This window comes from Dendropsophus ebraccatus, chromosome 5 (assembly GCF_027789765.1).
Source record: "Dendropsophus ebraccatus isolate aDenEbr1 chromosome 5, aDenEbr1.pat, whole genome shotgun sequence".
Classification (NCBI taxonomy): Eukaryota; Metazoa; Chordata; class Amphibia; order Anura; family Hylidae; genus Dendropsophus; species Dendropsophus ebraccatus.
Window position 1 is genome coordinate 69,443,167 of NC_091458.1, and position 23,634 is coordinate 69,466,800.

Below are 23,634 nucleotides of genomic sequence, written 5' to 3' on the forward strand. Positions count from 1 at the left end.
TATAACAGTAAATAACGGCCATTATTTCAATATAACAGCTGTTGTTTTAAAATAACAGCAAATATTTGCCATTAAATGGCGGCCATCCACTCAATTTCAACATTGTGTGAACAGAGCCTTTCTGTGTTTTTAATCCACTCCTGGTTTTGGTTGCAATATGAGGACCACAATACTGACTGAAATATACGTAGTGTGAACCTAGCCTTCAGCTGCAACCAAGCCAAAGTTATCAAGACCCTCATCAGCAGATTCCAGTGCTGCTTGGACAGTGCACTCTAAGTAGCCGCTCAGCCACAACTGCTGAAACCTCTATCTAAAGATCCTAAGTCAGAGATTGTCCTTCATTAGACTCCAAAGTCTCCAAAAACTCCTGCATATAACTCTACCTGAGTAAAAGTCTACCTGCGTATAGCAGAAGCTCTAAACTCCTAAAGGGGAAATTACCTGACAGATCTGTTCCCAAGCTATTATACCTGTAATCAGTGTCGGACTGGAGTACCTTGGGCCTACCAGGGAATTTAATTCTAGGGGCCCATCCTACATATACCAGATATAACCAAACCTTTTACATTACTATAGCGACTTTGCACAGCGCTGTGTATGTGACCAGCAATGCTGGCTCACTGCTGGTAACTTGTCAGTCACTCTATGCAAACAGTATAGGGTGCCACATAAGTATCTTGAAAGGAGAAGTCCCATTAAACGGACAAATCTCAGGCAGGCAAGAACATAATAACAAAAGTATACTTACCCGTACCCTGCTCTCGTATTTTTTTTGCACTTACGCTGTTTACTGTGCATGATCAGAAATGTGATTGTTTATTGGTTCGGAAGAATATGCAAGCGGCAATACCAAAAATGTTTATTTGTTTATGTGAACCAAGATTAGGACTGCTTCATCCTGCTTTTGGTGTTTTTTCTGGCACTTTTTCTGCCATATTCTCTTTAGTGTAAAGTACTATTAGCATTTTATCCCCTGTGGGGGGGGGGGGGGGGGGGGTTCGGTACAAGTCATGTGATTTCAAGTTGTATGTTGAAGAGCTGGGAAAAAACACTAATTTCCATATAGACATGACAATATTACCCCTATAGAAGCCTGTTGCAAAACACACACACAAAAAAACACCATGGCAGAAAAATGTCCGATGGATGTTTGTTTTGCTTTTCCCCACTGACTATCAACTAATATCTGGTCTCTGCATTTTTGACACCAAAAATGCCATATTTCTGATATTCACAGCATAAGGGATAACAAGACCTATAGAGAATTAATGGAGCACTGTCCCCACTGTTTATTTGAGGGGACACGTTCCCCACATTCTCGTGATTACTGGGACCCCTACCAATCAGCTTGATATCCCCTATCCTATAGATTTTGCGGAGGGGGGAGCAGCTACCTAGCCCACACCTGCATGTATGGATTTGGGCGCGCAATACTCTTCCTTGCCCCTGATGCTGCTCACACACACACACACGAGCCACTGGGTTATTGATATATGATGTATATTTATGATGGTGTCCATGTTGCTATGATATTATTGCTGTGACCCTGTCACTTGATAAAACCTTTTGCCAAGCCTTGCAGATGTAGGTATAAACCTTGTGATGCATGTTTTTCTTCAAGACTTGAGTGTCCCTTTAATCCAGGGATACGCACATACATGCAGGAGTTGTACAGTCTACTGCTCCATCCTACTTGCGCTCAATGTGCAGGGTGATAGATCTGTGTAGCAGGCAGATGTCCAGCTTTATGACTCTGTAATATGTGATGGACTCCCAACTCCCCCAAGTTAAACCAAAGAACGCAAAATACAGTAAAGACACAACACGTTGTTATCAGGTGTCAAAGGGGCCCAATTTTATTTAAAATTACATGACACCGAAAATGGCAGACCCCCGACTCATGAAGAGTCACCCTCCAGCACTCAAGCGAGGAAAAACCCCCTGTGGGGGAAACCTCGAGGGAGCCATGGCTGGAGAGCTGCCCCTCCCCTGGGCTTAGAGGGTAATACCATACTATAAATATAATAAACTGGATGTGAGAGAGATCTGGCTGCAATATCTGTCACCTTATTGATGGCTAGGCGGCTGTATCTCTTCTCCCTCACAGATCCAGGTCCACTTCTCAAGAAGGTGGAGACTCGAAGGGGTAGTATAAAGCAGACCACCCCTTTTCCCCTGCTAGAACCTCCAGATGTGGCCCATAGCAGCCAATCACAGCTCAGCTTTTGTTTCTCACATTACTCTGGTAAAATAAAAGCTGAACTGTGATTGGTTGCCATGGACAGTCTAACTTGCCCATAGCAACCAATCAAAGCTCAGCTTTAATTTTATAAGAGCTGGTTAATATATGAAAGGTGATCTGTGATTGGTTACTATGGGCAAATCAGACGTGTTTTGTGTCTGGCAGATTGATGAAGCTGCTCCATTGCTGTAAAATCTGATGATGATGATGATGATGATGATCTGAAAACACATGACACCAAGCTTCCCCATAAAGCTTTGCAGTCAGCCCTTCCTCCATACCTCCCAACTTTTTGGAGGGACACTTGTGGTTCACAGACATTTCTATACACAGTTTAGAAATCCACTGGTATATGTTTATATACAGCGGATTTGTTAACATGAAAGAGACAGATGACAATCTGATTTCGTTGTATGTTGAAAGGGTGGACAAAGAGTATTAAAAATAAAACAGTTGAAATGAATGGAGAAGGAGGGGATCACTACCTAAAAATCCTCCAGGATATAGACAAGCAGTATGAGTGGCATGTTACACTACATTTCCCAGGCTGTCATAGGAAATGGGTGATCACCCGGTTAGTTGATCAATAGAGAAACTGCATTGACTGTACAAAAGGAGCTGTCAAGTTGTTTAAAAGTAAAATAGTCCACAGTATTAAAAGGGTACACCAGCAAAAAATTATTTGAAATAACCTGGTGCCAGAAATTTGTCCTTTACTTCTATCAAAAAAATCTCCAGTGTTCCAGTACTTAGCTGCTGTATGTTTAGCAGGAAGTGGTGTATTATTTCCAGTCTGACACAGTGATATCTTCTGCCACCTCTGTCCATGTCAGAAACTGTCCAAAGTAAGTTCCTGGCATGGACAGAGGTGGCAGCAGAGAGCAAGGTGTCAGACTGGAAAAAATACACCACTCCCTGCAGGACATACAGCAGCTGATAAGTTCTGGAAGGCTTGAGGGTTTTTAGTAGAAGTAAATTAAAAAACTATATAACTTTCTGACACTAGTTGATTTGAAATATTTTTTTTTTGCTTGATATCCCCTATCCTATGGATTTTAGGGAAAGCACCACCTTGGGAATTGGAGCTCACTATACCTTACACCAGATATAACAAGCACCAAATCTTTCACATTACTATAACGACTTTGCACAGAGCTATGCTTGTGACCAGCGATGCTAGCTCACTGCTAGTAAATTGTCAGTCACTCTATGCAAACAGCATAACGTGCCACTTAAGTTTCTTGAAAGGAGAAGTCCCATGAAACTAACAAATTTCAGGTAGGCAGGGGGTGCAGGAACATAATAAATAAAGTATATTCACCCATCCCTGTGCCCCCGAAGCTCTTCCTTAGGGGTCAGTTCACACGTACAGACTCGCAGCATAAGGCTAGGTTCACACTATGTAACTGTGCGGCTGTATTTTTTATGCGGCTGTAAATGTGCGGATGAAACTACGGCCGTGGGAAAAAATAGACATGCGGCTCAAAACATACGGTCATTTACTTGGAAATCTGGTTCAACTAAAAATAACAAATAAAATCTTAAGAAAGTGATGCAAACACCTTTGTAATGCATCTGGGAAAGCAGGGAAACAGTTTACATGAATCGCTATTACCGGGGTTTGCGATCTTCTGCACTAATGCCGATGCCGATGTCTCTCATGGTTAATATATTAAAATAATAAAACACATTTTCGTTGTAATAAAGTCCCTTTCGTTGTTCAATAATTAAATTTAAACGAATCCATCATTTTGCAATTAAATATACTGTTAAAATAAATATATATATAAATAAATGTATATTTATATATATAATTATTTTTTGACAGTATATTTAATTGCACAATGATGGATTCGTTAGAATTAAATTATTGAATAACGAAACTGAATTTATTTCAACGAAAATGTGTTTTATACAGGAAGCTCCATAAGCCGTTAATTCATATTGCCGGCAATAGAGCTTTCTGTACTAATCATCACTTTACTTTAATGAAAACATCAAATGTTTCTTCTAATTGTTATCACAATAGCATTATTAGAAGAAACATTTAGAATTATATGTGCGCTCAGCTGATTGGCTGATCGGCTGAGCGCACATATAAAGAGCCGGTCCGCAGCACAGTGACTTCATTGTGCTGCGGACCAGCGAAGAGGACACATCGGGGTGAGTATACAGCTCTCTCCACACCCTCCCCTGCACTGCACCCCTCCCAGCAAGGAAGGGGGGTCACTTAACCCCTTCTTTGCTGGGATGGGTGCAGTGTGACATCAGTCTGGCCCCCAAGGGGTTAAGGGGGATGCAATACATCCTCTCTTAACCCCTTGGGGGCCAGACTGTAAGCAGCGATCTGTAAAGATGCTGCATACTGTAAGGAGCACAACACCGCTCACAATGATGGGTGTTGTGCTCCTGTTTGTGTGTTTTTTGTGTGTTTCTCCCTTTTTGTTTTTCAGATATCGGTATCCTGGGGATTACGTCGGATTCCGTGGACAGCAGCCTGGTAACGCCCGGTCCAGGAGCGCCAATTTTGACGCTCCGGGACCACTGGCACCCGGCTCTTCCTAGTACCCCTGGTGGCATTGGGTACTGGGGTAATAATGGGGGGTTAGCGTTAGCCATTTTATACCGGCTAACACTAGGTCCCAACTTAGTAATGGATTCCGTCTATTAGACGGCTTCCACTACTAAGTCTATAAAGTAAAGAAATAAAGAGAACACACAAGTTAAAAAAATTTTTTATTCAAATAAAAACACCCCCACACCCCTCATTGACCATTTTATTAAAAAAAAAAAAAAAAACGCTGGTCATCGACGTAGTCCACGGAATCCGACGTAATCCCCAGGATACCAATATCTGAAAAACAAAAAGGGAGAAACACACAAAAAACACACAAACAGGAGCACAACACCCATCATTGTGAGCGGTGTTGTGCTCCTTACAGTATGCAGCATCTTTACAGATCGCTGCTTACAGTCTGGCCCCCAAGGGGTTAAGGGAGGATGTATTGCATCCCCCTTAACCCCTTGGGGGCCAGACTGATGTCAGACTGCACCCATCCCAGCAAGGAAGGGGTTAAGTGACCCCCCTTCCTTGCTGGGAGGGGTGCAGTGCAGGGGAGGGGGTGGGGAGAGCTCTATACTCACCCAGATGTGTCCTCTTCGCTGGTCCGCAGCACAATGAAGTCACTGTGCTGCGGATCCGCTAATTATATGTGCGCTGAGCCGATCAGCTGAGCGCACATATAATTCTAAATGTTTCTTCTAATAATGCTATTGTGATAACATAATTAGAAGAAACATTTGATGTTTTCATTAAAGTAAAGTGATGATTAGTACAGAATGCTCTTTTGCCGGCAATATGAATTAACGGCTTATGGAGCTTCCTGTACTAATTAATATTTAATTAATAAAACACATTTCCGATTAAATAAATTCAGTTTCGTTGGTCAATAATTTAATTCTAACGAATCCATCATTGTGCAATTAAATATACTGTCAAAAAATAAATATATATATAAATATACATTTATTTATATATATATTTTTTTTAACAGTATATTTAATTGCACAATGATGGATTCGTTAGAATTAAATTATTGAACAACGAAAGGGACTTTATTACAAAGAAAATGTGTTTTATTAATTTAATATATTAACTATTAGAGGCATCGGCATTCGGCATCATTGCCGGCTATTTTTGAAGTACTCCGTACGGACCGCCTGTCAATCCACGGCCGCGTTTCCAGCCGCAAACAATGGTCTTGTTCATTTTTTACGGGTCCGTTTACGATAAGGCCGTAGATTCATACATAGTGTGCACTGTGCAGCCGTATATCATATACTTTCCAGCGTACGCATGAACCACCAAAAATACCGCCGCACAATTACAGCCGCATACTTACATAGTCTGAACCTGGCCTAAATCTCGCTGCAAGTCTGTCAGGTCCTGGCAGTTCACTGTCACTACATACTCGCAGCTGTCTGAACAACCGCTGCGTGTGTGTGTAATTCTGCCGGCCCCTGTGGGAATTAGCGTCACAAGTGGCAGGCACAAGCAGGCTTTGGATACAACAAAAAATGTTTATTGGTAACAAACCAGAAAACAATAGTCCAGCATGAGGCTTTTACAGCAGCCGTTCCGGCTTCAAACACAGCAGTTGACTTTCAGGAACATTAACAGAAAGCATATACACACCACCGTGTAGTTATGTCCTCATTCAGACCAGCAGTCTGTAGCAGCTCTGTTGCAGGGCTTCTCTCTCCAGCTCCTGCCAGATTCACTTTGGATCAACTGACTCTCAGCAGGTTGTCTCTCCACACCTGATGCACCAAGTCAGAGGCTTTTAAAAAACCCCAGTAAAGACTGGACCGGAATATGGGAATGGCCTCCCACCCACGCTACAGCCGTTCCAAGAAAGACAGACCATTTTAGCCGCACAGCAGCTATACTAAATAGCAAATGTCAGTAACCTATAGTTCTCCTGCTCCAATTCAGGTATGTGGAAAGTCTGGGATGTACTAGCAGACTGGCAACCCTGAACTCCCTGAAACTTCCATACAGAGCACAATAACCTGCTTGGCACATATCTACCTTCCACTATTCTTCCTGCTGGTTGCCTACACCCCTTAACCCCTTCTGCTGCTGCCCGGCTCCTGCTCCGCTCCCATTCTGTATACATTACCTCTCCTCGCTGCACGGGGTCCCGATGTACTGCTCTCCCGCCCAGCCAATCAGTGTGTTGCCCAGCCGCAGCCACTGATTGGCCGGGCGGGAGAGCAGTACGCCGGGACCCCGTGCAGCGAGGAGAGGTAATGTATACAGAGCGGGAGCCGGGCGGTAGCAGAAGGGGTTAAGGGGCTGGCAGAATTACACACACGCAGCGGTCATTCAGACAGCTGTGAGTATGTAGTGACAGTGAACTGCCAGGACCTGACAGACTCGCAGCGAGATTTAGGCTGCGAATCTGTACGTGTGAACTGACCCTTAATGTGCCCGCTCAGCCAATTACTGACTGGGGATGGACACCGCTGCAGTTATTGACTCGCTGAGCAGGCAATCCATCAGGCGAGTATGTGACATTGTAACATACACACAATCTGTTCGAAAATGACCAAAAAACTTCCAGCAGCCATGAGTGAGAGCGCGGTCCAGGGGCACGGGGACTGGTGAGTATAGTTTCTTTATTATCTTCCCATACTCCACTGCCTGCCTATCATCTGTTACGAGACTTCTGTCGCGTTCCAAACTGCTGACACTGTTAGATGCTGTTAGGTCAATAAGACACATGGTACCTTACATATATTTGTCTGTGCTTCTATAGCATAGAAATTGTTTTTATTCTCTGGTAGAAAGAGTCATACAGGGAGGCCCACCTCCTGCCAGGGGCCCACCAAGAGGTAGGGCCCACCGGGGGATTCCCCTGTATGTCCAAGACTGCCTGTGATCAAGAACTGTATTCTTGTTACCTGTTCTAAGCTCTAAAAGTTTTCTCCTAACTCGTGATTGTGTCTTGCACAAACACACTGTGGAAATGGGTTACCTGTGCATTTCCCAGTGTGTGTTGGGATCCTGGGAAAAGCTAGCATACCACTCAGCCCCGTGACAAGTGCCTGCAGCAGTACAGCAACACATGATAGTTCTGCATTTAACACCTTGCAAACCCTCAGTCACTATTTACTTTGCTGCTACTGTATTCTGCTGCCCAAATTCAGACATAAAATCTGAAGCAGTGTGAGAGAGTGTACCCTCTAGACACATTAGATATTTTTGGTTCATGCACTGAGCATACAGTATTTACCGAAACTTTACAGTATTTCCTGATAAAGGTAATGGAAACTCCCTGAAGCTTTATGAAGTGAAAGGGGCAGTACATGGGAGGAGAACAAGCTCCAACACTGATCTGCTGTCACTAGTTTCTGTCTCTTGTATAACTCTTTTAGAAGGGAATAGTAATGCAGCACAATATGTATAGACAAAACTTATACAGCAGGAATGGAAATGAACGCAGACCTCAAGACAATTCTGAATCTCAAAGAAATTACAACCGAGGCGAAGAGTTTGGCACTGGAATGGAAGAGCAGCAGTATTCAGACCCGCAACAGAATAACATAAGTAACCAGCCGACTCCACAGCCTTCTCAAGGGTCCGAGTGGTAAGTGTACCTGCATGGACTCACTTATTGAAATATTAAACTATACTGAAACAATCATCAATAGCATCAGGATTGTTAAGAGGGTTAACACATATAAGTCCATATATACATATAAGATGTTCCTCCAGGAATATCTCTGGACACTATACTATCACTTTTCAGGGGATTTTACTAGCATTAATAGCCCTGGAACATGATAGATAAATGTTCATGTTGTGCAGTAACATAAGAAACTGCTGTGCCTGAATTGACATGGATAGTGACATTATTAATTCATTTCAGCAGAGTGTTTTACAGTATTTTAGCATGTGATGCTGGTTAGTCAGATAACACAGGGACTGTAAGGGGTCCTGGGCTCCTGAAGTCTGTTTATTCATGGTTTCATTTCTCGGATTCATTGCTTGTTTCACTTTCGTTTCCTCTCTCGCTCTCCTCTGGGAAATTCTAATAAGACCTGAAGGGAAAACTATGCAGGGTGTAACGCTAAGCCTGAGGCAGAATGTGTCAGGCAATGATAAGTTATATGGATTGGAAAGGTATTTATTACCACACACAGCGTTTAACCCCTTAAACATGTAGCTTAGTTTGGGCCTTAGGGCTATTCCTATTTCAGACAATTACGGCTTGTCCTGTGGATATTCCATTAACATCTGATACATGCAAGTCCCACCTCCAGAACATGCACCTACTGTAGCTAATAGAAAGGGGGCCGCTGTTCCTGTTCAGCCTGGTGACTGGGTCTGGGATTCAGAGAACAGCCGACTAAATGTATCATGGCGCTATGCTGTTTACGCAGATTTCATTCAGTTCAGCTCTTTTCATAATTGCATCCACCAAAAGTAGACTGGACAAGTTGGAGGAGGGGAAAATCCTGAGGTAATGTAGACCCCAGTGGTGTTCCCCGCACCTAGCAGATATTTATAGCAATATCATATGGATAAGCTATTAATGCCTAAGGTAAAACAAAATACCCCTATAAGGACACAGAGCTGATTTACTAAGATCTGTCTGGTTTTCAAGAACCCTCCACCTCAGGGTTGTAGTTTTCCATTTTGAAAAGAGTAACAGGGGTTACTGCACTGCTAGATCTGCTCAGCTGCGCTTGGTGCTGGGATCAGGGCTGGTCCAATCAGCTGCTGGACTAATGCTGCGTTTACACGGAACGATTATCGTGAGAATTTGCACGATAACGATCGAATTTGAACGATAATCGTACGTGTAAACGCAGCGAACGATCAAACGACGAGCGAGAAATCGTTCATTTTGATTTTACAACACGTTCTTAAATCGTCGTTCGACGTTTGCAAAAAGTTCGCAGATCGTTCCGTGTAAACAGTCGTTCACCGATTTAACCTATGTGCGAGATAGGCTTAAGCGATCGCCAAACGATCGCAAAACGATTTTTCCTTACGATACATCATTTCATCTAAACGCTGATCGTTATAAAAAAAAATCGTTACTTCGAAAACGTTCATCGTACGATCGTACGAATATGTAAACCCAGCATAAGTCTCTGATTCTGGGTAATTAGCAGCAGGCTCCTTATTTCCATGCTGACAATTAGAGTTTACTCGCTTGCTCAGCTCCCTATCCCTTCTCTCTGTTTCTGACCTTTATTGGCAACCTCGACTTTTTATTGCCACCAGCCCTGACCTTTTGCACCATACCCCGACTATTCACCTGCTTATTGTTTTTGTATTGCACCTCCCGACCGTTGCTGACCTGGTTAGTCTTGCACTTCTTATTGTGTTTGTTTGTCTTTCAGTGTTTTGTGTCCCACGTATCGAGAGTAGTGAACATCTTCGTGGTTGTCTGCGGCCGTTTAGGGCCGTTGAGTCAAGAGGCAGGGACAGTGGGTGGGACTAGTGAGGACTCAATGTCCTAGTTTGTGTGTGCCATTTGCCTCTACTGGCAGAATAGTCAGCCGAGAACTGAGGAGCTTGCTGTTATTTAGGGTCCTTTTACACAGAAAGATTATCTGACAGATTATCTGCCAAAGATTTGAAGCCAAAACCAGGAACAGACTATAAACAGAGATCAGGTCATACATGAAAGCCTGAGATTTCTCCTCTTTTCAAATCCATTCCTGGCTTTGGCTTTAAATCTTTGGCAGATAATCTGTCAAATAATCTTTCTGTGTAAAAGGGCCCTTACTCAGGATCAGAGACTGGGTCCAGCAGCTGATAGGACTAGCCCTGATCCCAGCACCAAGCCCAGCTGAGCAGATCTTAGCAGTGCAGTAACCCCTGCACCGCCAGATCTCAGGCAAGGCAAGGTGTGGCTGGCAAATTCAGACACAATTCAGACAGACAGTGTTACAAAAAACACAGATAGGCCTGGATCGAGGAGCGCAACGTCACATTCCTAACAATCACCATGTGAGGGGTAAATTATACCACTGTCAGGTGTATGAAGAATACCACCAGATGATCACTAAATAAGGCTTATTTCACACCACATTTTGAAGCTTCCTTTCTGACTACATTCTTTTCTTTCTTTTCATCAAAAGTAGGAAAAGATTCCAGCCCAAAATAGAAGAGAAACTCTCCCTACGAAAGAAACATATGCAAGAGGTGCTTTATGAGCACTCTTTGTGATCAACTGAGGAATATAATAGTTTGCTTGGTTCTCTCCCAGTTTGAGACACAATAGTGAGTTCCACTACTGACATGCCCTAGAGACACTTCTGCTGGCAGTCCATAACAAAGCAATTTACACTTTATGGGTATGTTCATAGTATGGCAACCCCATGGCAGTGTTTCTTAACCCCAGTGCTCAAGTACCCCCAACATGTCATGATTTCAGGATATCCCATACATGATCTGTTTAGGGTACTTGGCTTACATCAGTTTGCAGGCTTAGAAATGGAATTAGACATAAAAAAAACAACTTAACAGTTACAGTTATACAGCTTGTTCACTCTTCTACTGGTATTAAAATATGTGTCATATAATATTTACAAAATTTAGGTGTAGCATTTATTATTATTAAAGTTGTATTTGTATTATGGTGCATTTAAATAGTAGATGTTGAAGTTATGAATGTTGATTCAATTTTGTTTTATTTTCTATCATATAGCAGCGCAAGTCCCTGCCGCGTTATTCAACCAGATCCAACAAAGAGAGAAAAACTTCTGGCAGGTAAGAAAATGTAACAAACTCTGTATACACACTCAAAGGTTACCTATCATTTATACAAACGTCTGACATGTCATAGCGACAGGGTCTCAGGGTCTGGGTGCTGAGACCCCTGACGATCATTAGAATAAAGGGGCAGACATGCGCAGGAGCCTCTTCACCTCCGTTTCTCTGCTAAAGTAGCAGTGAACGAAATTATAATGGAGCTCTATGGAACTTCTGGTAATGGCTGTACAGGAAGTTCCATAGGGCTCCATTATATTTCCAGCCACCTCTACTTTAGCAGTTAGATGGAGATGAAGAGGCTACTGCACACGTCTGCCCATTTACTTTGACATGTCAAAAGTTTGTTTAAATGATAGGTACCCTTTTAAAGCAGCTACATCCATTGTCTCTGCAATTCTGCATCATTATTATGCTTACTTAATTTGAATAAAAATCTAAGAACCATTTTTTTATATTTTTTTTAGTTTATGCTGTCTATTTTTAGTAAGAGGCTGTATTACATTTTTATAGATTTGTGAGGACAAACTCACAATGATAACAGCCCTATGTGGAAAAAGGAACCCTTCATCATAATATTATGTATATTTATTTTAAGTTATGCTGTATAATAGGTGATATAGGGGTAGCTCCTCAATGAAAATTATTTTTTCTGCTAGATTATGCAAGTCATAAATGTTTTAGGTTGTGGCCAAAGCAGCTAGGTATCCTATGGTGGTCAGGATAGGATGAAAAGAGACGGTGTTATACACAAGCTGTATGGTTATTGTTGAAAACTGGCTTCGGACCACTTGTTTGGTCCAAACCAGGCTTTTTGTCGAAGTTCAATGAACCTGCCAAACTGAACTTTAAAAAGCTTTCACATTAGCAGGAATCACTCTTCTACTTGCGTACAATAGGGACCAGCACTAGACACATTAGGAAGACACGTATGTTAGAGCAATATCAAGACACAGCAGAAACACCTCTTTAAAGAGTTATTCTGCTCATTTGAAAGTTTTAATATGTTGCTGCCCTGGCGGAGAACATAACAAATGGCTTATTCCTACCTTTCTGTGATCCTCCTACATCAGTGATGGGCAACCTTTTGTGCTTGGTGTGTCAGAATTTGCCAAAAAAGGAGCATAACTCGGGTAGTGTGTCACTTTGAGGGGAAAAAAACATAATTTTACGATATTTATAGTTTAAATAACAACATAGTACAGGCCCTTACCTCTCCCAGCCTCCCCCTTACCTATCTCAATAATGATGGTGAATTAGATTTGATGATGGTTGCTGTGGTTATGACTGTTATGTGGTTGCTGGTAATGGCGATCACAGGGCCCTTTGAGATGCGTCCCCCGAGGTTATCCGCTGCTCCCTGCTGGACTGAGCGGAAGTGAGATCAAAGATCCCCAGCGTAATCGGAAGTCTCAGATTGGGCTTTTCATCCTGGGTTCCTGCACGGTCAGGAGCAGTAGCCGAGGATAAAACAATTGGTGGAGTGTAGTAGACTAGACCAAATGTTTTATCCTTGGCTACTGCTCCTAGCTGTGCATGAACCGAGGATGGAACATCCTTCTTGGCATGCGACCCCATATTTCTCTGTATGCGGCCACGTAATTGAAAATGGCTGAATGTAGGTTTGTCATGAACGATCCCAGGAGAGCACAGCGGCCAGTGATTGGCTGAGCGGGCTACCAAGATGCATGTGTCTCGGAAGTGGAGGTGAGATTGTTCAGTTGGGGACCAGCAGATAATATAGAAGGACATTGAGGAGAGCAGAAAGGTAAGAATAACATGTTTCTTATGTTCTCCACCAGGGCAGCAAATTATTAAAAATTTTAAATGAGCAGAGTACTCCTTTAATTGTACTAATGTAAAATTTTACATTTATGATATAAAATGGGATTTTTTTTTAGTTGTTTTAAGATTCTTCTTTACCTAACATTCACAAATAACTTTGAATTGCTTTGAATAATTCATAAACTTGGAAACAAGCTCACCAGCACCCTATAGAGAACATTTAGGAAGTTGTTCATTAAAATGACATTTCAGAGTAAAAAGAGACAATTAGGAATATGTTTCTTCTCCCAGTCAGATGGTCAAACTGTGAATCCTCTTTTTGAAACCCTATGATCGCATTACAGAACTTTTACAATATGCTAATCCTTGATGTTATGAAATGCGTCCCCACAACTGTTTTTTATTAGACTCTCATATAACCTGTAAAGCTGCAGTATTTCAAAGTCCTTTCCATCTTGTATACCTAAAGAAATTAATAGAAAATATATTACTTTAATTGTTGACACTCACTTGTCCAGAAAAATTAATCCACAATCAGGCTATGTTCCCACAGCGTAAGAGATCGGCCGTTCCGTGTCTCTTTCGGGCCACAGAGTTCTGATGCGGGCGCATCCGTGCCCGCCCGCATCAGAACTCTCCACTGCACACTATGGAGCGTGCGGCCGGATCAGCTCACTACATAGTGTGCACTGACAAGGTTTCTGCGGCCACTATTCATTGAATAGTGGCCGCAGAAAACTGACATATCAGTTCAGGCCATAGCCTTCATTAAAATTTTTTCCCCGGAAAACTTTGCCTGAAGTGCAATTTCCTATTTTTACGTGTCTGCTGCTTTTATGCAAATAGTAAAGAAATCCATTACATTCCATCTGCAGTGAGTGATTATTTATTAGTTACCAAATGGCAAGTGTTCAACCAAATAATATATCCTAAAGAGTTCAATGATTGGGTCCACCCTGGATCTTCCTCAAGCTATGCTGGCCATATTGCGTGTATGCAGGTTTATTTGTAGCTGTAAACAATGACCACTTTAGAGATAACTGTCGCTTTTTGGAAGCATGCCATTTCGTGACTAATCAATTATATCATATAATATACTCACAAAATAGATACAAATAACCTTCCATTACATAAATATGCAATTGGTTGCTGCAACTGAAGTGCAAAAGATTTGGGTTTCAGAATCCTTCTACTGCTACGTTTACACGGAACGATAATTCGCCCGATCGTACGATTAACGATGTCGGAGTAACGTTTTTTTTGTCATAACGATCAGCGTTTAGACTGTACGATATATCATACGGAAATTCGTTTTGCGATCGTTTAGCGATCGCTTAAGCCTATCTCACACATTGGTTAAATCGGCAAACGACTGTTCACATGGAACGATCTGCAAATTTTTTGTGAACGATCAACGACGATTTGAGAACCTGCTGAAAGTTCAATCGTTGATCTTCACTGTGTTTACACGTACGATTATCGTTCGAATTCGACCGGTATCGTGCAAATTTCCACGATAATCGTTCCGTATAAACGCAGCATACCTGCTACCTATAAGCAATCAATACCTCTAGCCAATTGAGTTTTTAACCCTGTTAGGACCTGACTATTTTTGCCCATCTCATGAAGTTATCACCTCACTCCTGGACCCTATAATGATCAGTGTGCAACATGCATGCGAAGCCAGTGCTCTTTTAATTTTTAAGGGGCTGACAAACATTTCTGAACCCTGAACTCAGAAATGTTCAGCATCCTAATTGAGGATGAATGGAGCCATGACCATGCATGGGGAATGCGCCTCCTTCATTCTCAAGTGTATATTCTCTTTTTCTCCCTACCAGGTCCTTCTAGGAGATTTTAAAGGTTGATTGAAGAGGTTAAACTAAGAGAATCTATGCTATCTTTGAATAAGTGGGAAAGGGTGATATTAGCCATGGCTCATTGCAAAGCATAAGTATAGAGTATATCTGCAAGTATAAAATACATAAAATAATGAAATTGTGTATAAAAACAAATTACCATGTTCAGTATTTTTTGTACATACTATTACGGCTGTCTATCTCTACCATGTGTACACTGACAGCTAATTCCCTAAATAGAGCACAATATTACATAAATACATCACAATTATGGCCTTATTTGGGGATTATTTTATTATGTGTGAACATAGCCTTATACTCCACTCTGTAAATAATATATTTATCTGTATGATTTATCCCTTTCTGCTGCATGACTTATGCCTTTCTGTGAATGCATTATGTTTCATGTCTGTCCTCCAGCCTATTTTATTGTATGTAAGTGTATAATTCTTCTCCTCTGTATCTTGCCAATGTTGTTCACTCTTATCTGTTGCCTTATTCCTTTCCTTCTTTATCTAGGGATTAAAGTTCTTGTTAGTTTTATTTTCCAGTTTCACATTTTTGTCTCTGAATATTGATATAATGCGTCACCCTGTACACTATTATCTGACAAGCTTGACATCAAACTGTCTTCTGTACATTGCACTAGCTACCTGCAAAATACTTTAGTATCCTATTTAAGACCGGATGGTCAGTAGTAGCTGATATGATCGAGGCCCAAGGGGTCTAATGACATGAACACTTGTTAATAAAATTGAGACTGCTGCAAGGTCGCTTAGCTGTTTTATCTTGTATCCATGAAAAGGCTAAGGTGTTCTCTGCCTTATAATGAGACCTGCCAGCATTCTCCACCAAATAAGTCTAGGGATGCACAGTCACACACGTGCCACATCACAACTCTAATAAAGTTGTGCAACAACAAATCTCTTGAAATATTTTGTGCGACTTAATGTGACTTTATTACGGTTACAATATAAAGGCCATGTTCACACATCGTAAGAGACTAGCCGTTCCATGACCTGGCCGGGTCATGAAATGGCCGTTCTCTGAAAAGATAATCCGGGCCCATACTGCAGTACCAGCCGGATGATCTCTATGACCGCAGAGTTCTGATGATCAGAACACTCCACTGCACACTATGGAGCAAGCGGCCACATCTGCTCGCTCCATAGTGTGCACTGACATGGTTTTCTGCGGCCGCTATTCACTGAATAGCGGCTGCAGAAAACTGAGATGTCAGTTGTTTGCGGCGCCACAAGAGATCCTGGCCGGAGCATATGCTAGATGTGTATATCCTCCAGCCGGGATCCCATAGAGGAATAGGCAACATATCTTTTTATGGCCGCTGTTGCCGATTTCAACAACAGTCGTACTTTTACGAAAAGATAAGTTGTGTGAACATAGCCTAACTCTTGAGAACAGCTAAATCACAGAGAAGTAACACACAAGTTGCAATGAGGTCAGTGGTGGCAAAGTTGCATGCAATTTGCGACCTGGGACTGCAAAATATGGATTTATCATCATTTCAGTCGTATTGCGACACAATATGACTGCAATGATGATAAATGCATATTTTGCAGTCCCAGGTTGCAAATTCCATGCAACTTTGCCACCACTGACCTCATTGCAACTAGTTACAGTGTAGCCCTAGCCTAGCAACCAGCATTATTGAGCAAAGATGTCAAATGAAATTCTTAAAATCATCTGATGCAAAGGTGGACTTTTTTATATGATGTGGTTGTCTGAAGCATCTTATTTCTGATTTATTATTTAGAACAAAACCGTTTTACTTACTATACTATACACATATAGGCCACATTCACACAACATAAGTTTTCATTAAACAATGGCCATTGTTGCATGTTTGCAACAACAGCCATTATTTAATGACAGCGGCCGATTGCATTGAACTCCATGGAATCCTTGCCGGAATGTATACACACTGTATACACTCCATCCGGTATTCCAAGCGACCGCACAAAAAACTATCATGTCAATTTTGTTTGGCCACTGTTCATTGAATAGCGGCTGCACAAAATTGACAGTGGAGACAATGTAAAGTGCGGCTCTGGCTGCACTTTACATTGTCTGCAATTGTTAATTGGAACACGGGCACACCCGAATGTGCCTGCATTCCCAGGCACTTCACAGACAGCAGACAATCTCTGACAAAGACATGTCACAGAACGGCCGCTGTCTTAAATAATGTGAACCCGGCCATATACAGCAAAATACAATAATATACAATACTGTATGCCATTTATTTCTGTACTTTTTCCAGTATGTAAATTACAACCTTAGCCTTGCTAGTAAGCTTACACATTAACAACAAGGAAGGGCAAGGGTGCATATATAACAGTCTACAGCTGGTCTTTTAGTAAGCAGATGGAAAATTAAAATACAATAATTGAAATCAATCATTTGTATGGTAATCGTGATTCAGCCTATGGTTCCAAAATAGATATACAATTACTTAGAGCATCTGTGTTGATTGCAAACTATGCTACTATTGTAATGACTTGTCTGTGAGTCTTTGTTATTACAAAAAAAAAGGGAAGTTAACCACACAGGCAAACTTTGTTATTGTCTTTAGTGGCAAGAAAAGAGGAAGAGGACTATGAGCGCTATAAGGCATCTCTAAGGACTGGACCTATAAATCTTACTCCTAGGAAACTGGGTGAGTTATTGAATTAAGCTAAAGAAGATTTCTTGAGCTGTGAAAAATTACTTTAAAGAATTTATAATTCAACAATGCAAATGAAGATCTTTTGGTTTTACTTTTACCCCAAGAAAGTGTTCTTAAAGCATTACAGTCATTTACATTAAGGGTGCCTTCACGCACACCGGATCCGCAGCGGATTTCATGCTGCAAATTTGCAGCGCAATCCACTGTGGGTCCAGTGTCAGTGCATCCCTATGAAAATCACCTCCTCTCCGCTCTGGCTTGCTTCGGGGGTTTTGGCTGGACCGGCTCAGCCAATCAATGGCTGCGCTGGGTCAGTGCACTGATTGGCTGAGCGGGACGAGCAGACGCCGAGAACCCTCGAAGCAAGCCGAAGCAGGGAACAGGTGATGTATGTTCCGACCGGCAGGGTGTTAACTTACATACTTGCAGCGGGATTTCAATCCCACTGCAAGTACTGTATGTATTCTCATAGGGATGAACTGGCACTGGATCAGTAGAGGATTTGTGGATTTGTTGTGTATCTGGTGTGTGTGAATGCACCCTAAAGGAATATTCTCAGCTGACGAACTTACCCTTTTTCATGCTCCTTGAATACATTTACTTTCTGCTTTGGATGAAGGGTGGGCACCTCCACAGGGATGGTCAGGAACCTAGACAGCCAGCTGCAAGCAGATTGGTCAGGATTTCAAGGCTGAATCTCCTCCGATCACTAGGTATAGCCAAGTGAAACATACGGCAGTGCACTTCACTCCCTGGTTCAGTGCTTAGTCCACCTCATTACAGAAGACAGGCTCCATAGACTATAATTGAGTCCATAAACTAATTTCTGAGTCAAGGAGTAATGTCCACTGACGCATGTTTCTCCTGGTTATAACCAGTGATCGGAGGGGTCTCAGCACAGAGACCCTGACCAATCTATATTTTTGGCATGTCTGTTTAACATAGGTAAAGAGATTTTAACAGCGTCCAAGTAGACAAAATATTCACATTGTTAATAAAAATCCAAGTACACATACAAACTACATTTTGACCCATCAGGGGTCAAAACATAGCCTGTATGTACTTGGATTTCTAATAGAGATGTAAAGATTTTTTCTTTATGGATGCTGTTCTTGGCCGACCAGAGTGCATCTACTGTACCTTCTATTTATTATTTTACAATATAATGTATTAAGTGGTGGGTGTTCATATGACATTTTTGTACCCACAAGTGCAAACAATGTTTATTGGGGTGTTTGTTCCTGTTGGAACAAGCTGCATACAATATATTCATTAAAAAATTGCAGTTTTTAACTTTGCACCACCCAAAGAGGATTTGTTTTTTAAAAAAAAAAAAAACATCCAGGGGTCAAAATGCTCATCCCTTGATAAATGCCTGCATATATTTCCCAAAATTAGGAAACTTCCTGTTTCTATTTTTATTTCCAATTAGATTTTCAGGTGATGGCGTATACAGTAAGTGACTAAATGTGTAAGATGTCCATTACTGTTATGAAGAAAAATATTAATGTAAAACTATTTTTTATATCTAGAAACGCAGTAAAATTATTAAAGGGGTGATTTTGTTGGTGACATAAGCCAGGCATATTTGCAGTTTTCCAGAACCAGTGCTACAATTGTCCATGGGCGGTAACTTGTTTTGCAGCTCAACATAATTAACCCCTTCCGCACCAGAGCATAACTGTACGCCTAGCTGCGGGTGAAGGCCTTCAGAGAGGGGTCCCGCCGTGACCCTGCTCTGAACCGCCACAATCCGTGCTCCGATTGCTGCGCCCACTAATTAGCCATTTAAATACACCTGTCAAAAGTGTCAGCTGCATTTAAATGGCTCTAAATAGCCACCCCTGGTGACGCTCATCCCGGCTCAGTAATCCATAGATCTGGTCTGCAGCAGCCTGGAGCAATGCAGCACTGATCTAATGTATACTACACTGATCTCTATGAGAGATAAGTGTAGTTTTATAAGAAATCCCCCAGCAGGACTTCTAATTAATGTACGTGTAAGAAAAAAATGTGTTTTTATTGATAAAAAGCCCCTTCTCCTAATAAAAGTTTGAATCACCTCCCTTTTCCCATTTTTGCAATAAAAATAAATAAATGAATTTTAAAAAAAATCATATTTGGTATCACAATGTCCAAATGTCCATATTTGGTATCACAATGTCCAGATTTCCATATATGGTATCACAATGTCCAAAAAGTTAAAATAAAAAAAATGAGTTAGAAAATAGAAACAAATTGAAATAAAAGAAAATTTTTAGTATCTGACTCAAATCAGTTAAATAAAATCTAGATGATACATACCCTATGCAGATGCTGCTACCCATAGAAGTTTGGGTTGCTTTGGATTTCTGTGCATTAGTCCTAATCTTCTCAATAGGGCCTGTGCATGAAACTCACAGATACTTATGATGTTTTTCACAACAACCCAAAAATTCAGTGGCGGCTGTGTCTGTGTCTTAACACTGTGATAGGTGCACTTCAAGAAGAGGGCTGAGGATTCCTGTTCAGGAGCAGAAGTTGTTCTGATTGTAGCATGTGATCCCATGCACCACAGTCTGGCACAACTCTTGTCCTTAAAGACTAAACCTATTTCTCACTAGATAACTATTACGTATAATGGATTGCTGCCGGCCTACTTCTGGGCAGCTGCACAGATTCCGAGTGTCAGGAGCAGAGCATCCCATCCAGCAGATCTACTTGTGTTTCTGCACCTCTTTCCATGGCATCCTAAGTTAATAGTGTAGAGCACCATGAAAAAGTATTCAAAGGAGATGGGACATCTGTCAAAGTGTAATACATTGATAGCATATCACAATTTGTGAAAGATGTAGCGGTGCCAACTGTTAAATTGGCACTGGCTACAGTGTAGATATGAAGAACCGCAGCTCTGGTCTGTTTTTTAAATGGTGGGACCACAGCGGAACATTCAGTGCTCCCAAGCCTGTCCGCTTCTGCTCCTGCTCACTCCCACTTTCAGCCTGCCTAAGGATGGTAAGTCCCCAGTAACCTGTGGTTGAACAAGATGATGAGTGTATGGATGACCCGTCACTGTGCTCAAGCAGCTGTCCACACACATATGCGACAGGTTGGGGATCCACGGTACACATTCATAGTCTACATTCACACATTCAGTCATTTTTCAGGACCATTTATTATATCTGAAATAGTCATCCACGATCTGTGAAAAAAATCACGGATCCGTCTGTGGTGCATCTGTATTCTTTGCGGATCCAAAAAGAATGGAAACGTGATAGTTAGGGTGATTCCTAATTTTTGCAGCCCTAAGTATACATACGGAACTGCTTATTCTTTCTGCTCATTCTGTTCTCTTTTGTAGGTGGTCGAACATCAGAATCAGAAGCGCGACAGCAACAGCAACAGATACAAGCTCAGTCCAAGTATCAAAAAATGGTTTGTTTTCCTTACCTGCATTACTGATCATTAGTTATATATGATGTCGCCGAGGACAGTTTATTAGGAACTTGTCATATTCAACAACTTACTGAGGTGTCACTATGTTTTATCTCTAATTTAATATCTGCATTTTCTTACAGCTGCACAAACCATACTTATCAACATCGAAACCAAATCACCAGACATTTTAAGCCATTTGTAATATTCTTCAAGTGTATATAATGCTAAATGCATTATGTATCTAAAGAAGCTATTGGAATTGTCATGAAATGACTTAAGAGCAATGATATCTGATAGCTGCAATCACTATAATAAATAGCAATCTCTACACAGTAGTAGAAATATACAGAACAATGTTACTGTGAGACAGGTTGCTGAGAGCAGGGGGTTTATTTTGTCATTGAATGCCATCTTTCTTAGCATACCTGTGCTGGAACAAATAAAACATGTGCTAGCTCCTGAATGTTACCTATGTTAAAAAGACATGCCAAACATTAGAAGTGCACGCCCGTAAGCTGTCCCTGGATAGTCAGTTTTCCATCTCACTCTCTCATCTATAGACTAACAATGAGGACTGTCTCCTGCAGCAAGATGGAAAGGCAGCCAGCCTGATGTGCACCTCTGTCAGCTTGGTTCTTAATACCTAGACCCTGACCAATCGAAACTTTGACATGTCTGAGTGATACGACAGAAAAGTGTAAGGTCCAACAGCACCACGAATAGGAATCTGGAAGTAGAAGTAGGGAATGATGCATGCTAGCTTACCAGCAGTGCCAAATGCGGGTTTGTAAACATACAAGGGCAAGAGAGAATGCGCACATTAATCTAGGCCATTTTTAGCAGTTTTATGGGCTGGGGGCTCCTATTGGCTCCTTGTGGCTATTGAGCACTTTATGGTGGCCCTGTTCGAGCTCTACACTTTATAGCAATATCATTATTATTACAATTATTATTATTATTTTTATAATTCTTAAATTTTTGCATTTTTGGAGACTGCTAAACAGCAAAGCACATGCCCAAATCCTGTCCATTGTAGTTTTTACCCTATGTCCTGTTACTGTAGCTAAGTACTATAGGTGTACAGTATCTATTAAACACAATCACCATATTTGACAACTATGGTCGGATCTGCTAACATATAACTATATTGGAGTCATAGTTTATGGATTAAACACATAGCAGAGTTGGTGGGGAAAAAAAACGATCCCCTCTCTTTATTAAAGGGACTTTAAGAGTACAACACTTCCTACAGAAATTTATGACAGGAATTAATTCAGTTGGAGTTTTATTATGTTCCTTTCATTAAAAAGTGATTGATATTTAAATACTAGCTGATTCAATTAGAAATGTGAAAGGTTCTTTATTATGATACAGAATCCACCAACGAACATTTGACGCATTAAAATCATAAACACAAAAGACGCAGGGGACAATTATTGGCTAGGGAAAATATTTTTCATTCCTTTTAATGAACAAGTCATTTATTAAATCTGTGTATTAGGGTGATATATTGTATGATCACAACTGAACAGCAAGAGTAATAATGCAAGTGATTATTACCACTGTCACATCTCCTTTGTCTATATTTAACGCTGTAATGTTACGTTTCAGTAAGGTTTAAAGTCTTTGTTGTAAATATTCTGAATACATCTAATCACAAAGAAAAGAAAATTCAGCCTGGGGTACACATAGTGAAATTCATTATCAACATGTGAGCTACTCCTGCATACAAAAAGTGCTTGCTTTTATTCAAATCTAATCTGGTTTATACCAGACAAACGTGTGGAGGTTCTTCATCAGTCCCCCTATTAATTTTATTATTTAGTCTGTAGATCCTGAGTAGATCATGTTTTTACAACGGAATAATGTATGAGTAAAATACTATTTCATACTTTATCCAGTTAATGCTTATTAACAGGAAGAGAACTATACCTCAACTCTCCTATGGTATAGTATCTAAAAGCAGTATAGGATACTGAGCATACTGAGATAGGAAATATATTGTTTTTCTTGATTTCTTGGTTATGGATTGCACAGTGTAGTAATATACTTGTACAGAGCAGTATTAATGCTAAGTGTTCCTGAGTGTGCAAGTGCAATAAGTAACATGATGATAACTTTACAATAAAGTAATTGAGCACTTCACTGGCAGCGAACAAGATTCATAAATTAGAAAGTTGCATAAGATCTTGTTTATACAGTGGTTAAGCTTACTTATGATAAAATCATAAAACACCTTTATACTTTGTTTCCTATTTTAGCATTAGTAGTACATTTAGTGCATGTAGTTTGTAGTTCAGGTTTAGGAAGTTAATTTAAAAATAAATTTCCACCAGTATAAAATTCTTTA

At 40.9% G+C, this 23,634-nt stretch overlaps 1 protein-coding gene across 3 annotated transcripts in view; it reads left to right on the forward strand.

Moving 5' to 3' along the window:
• Positions 1 to 8,009: 8,009 nt before the first annotated feature.
• Positions 8,010 to 23,634, forward strand: part of EPSTI1 (epithelial stromal interaction 1) — a 60,207-nt gene continuing 44,582 nt past the window's right edge. The window contains exons 1-4 of one of the 3 annotated variants that reach the window (XM_069972308.1): positions 8,010 to 8,397; positions 11,476 to 11,537; positions 17,775 to 17,858; positions 21,208 to 21,281. In XM_069972308.1, the coding sequence (XP_069828409.1) occupies positions 8,198 to 8,397; positions 11,476 to 11,537; positions 17,775 to 17,858; positions 21,208 to 21,281 (420 nt within the window). In that variant the 5' untranslated portion in view covers positions 8,010 to 8,197. The remainder of the gene's footprint in view (positions 8,398 to 11,475; positions 11,538 to 17,774; positions 17,859 to 21,207; positions 21,282 to 23,634) is intronic. The other 2 variants (XM_069972306.1, XM_069972307.1) reach the window with 2 other exon arrangements.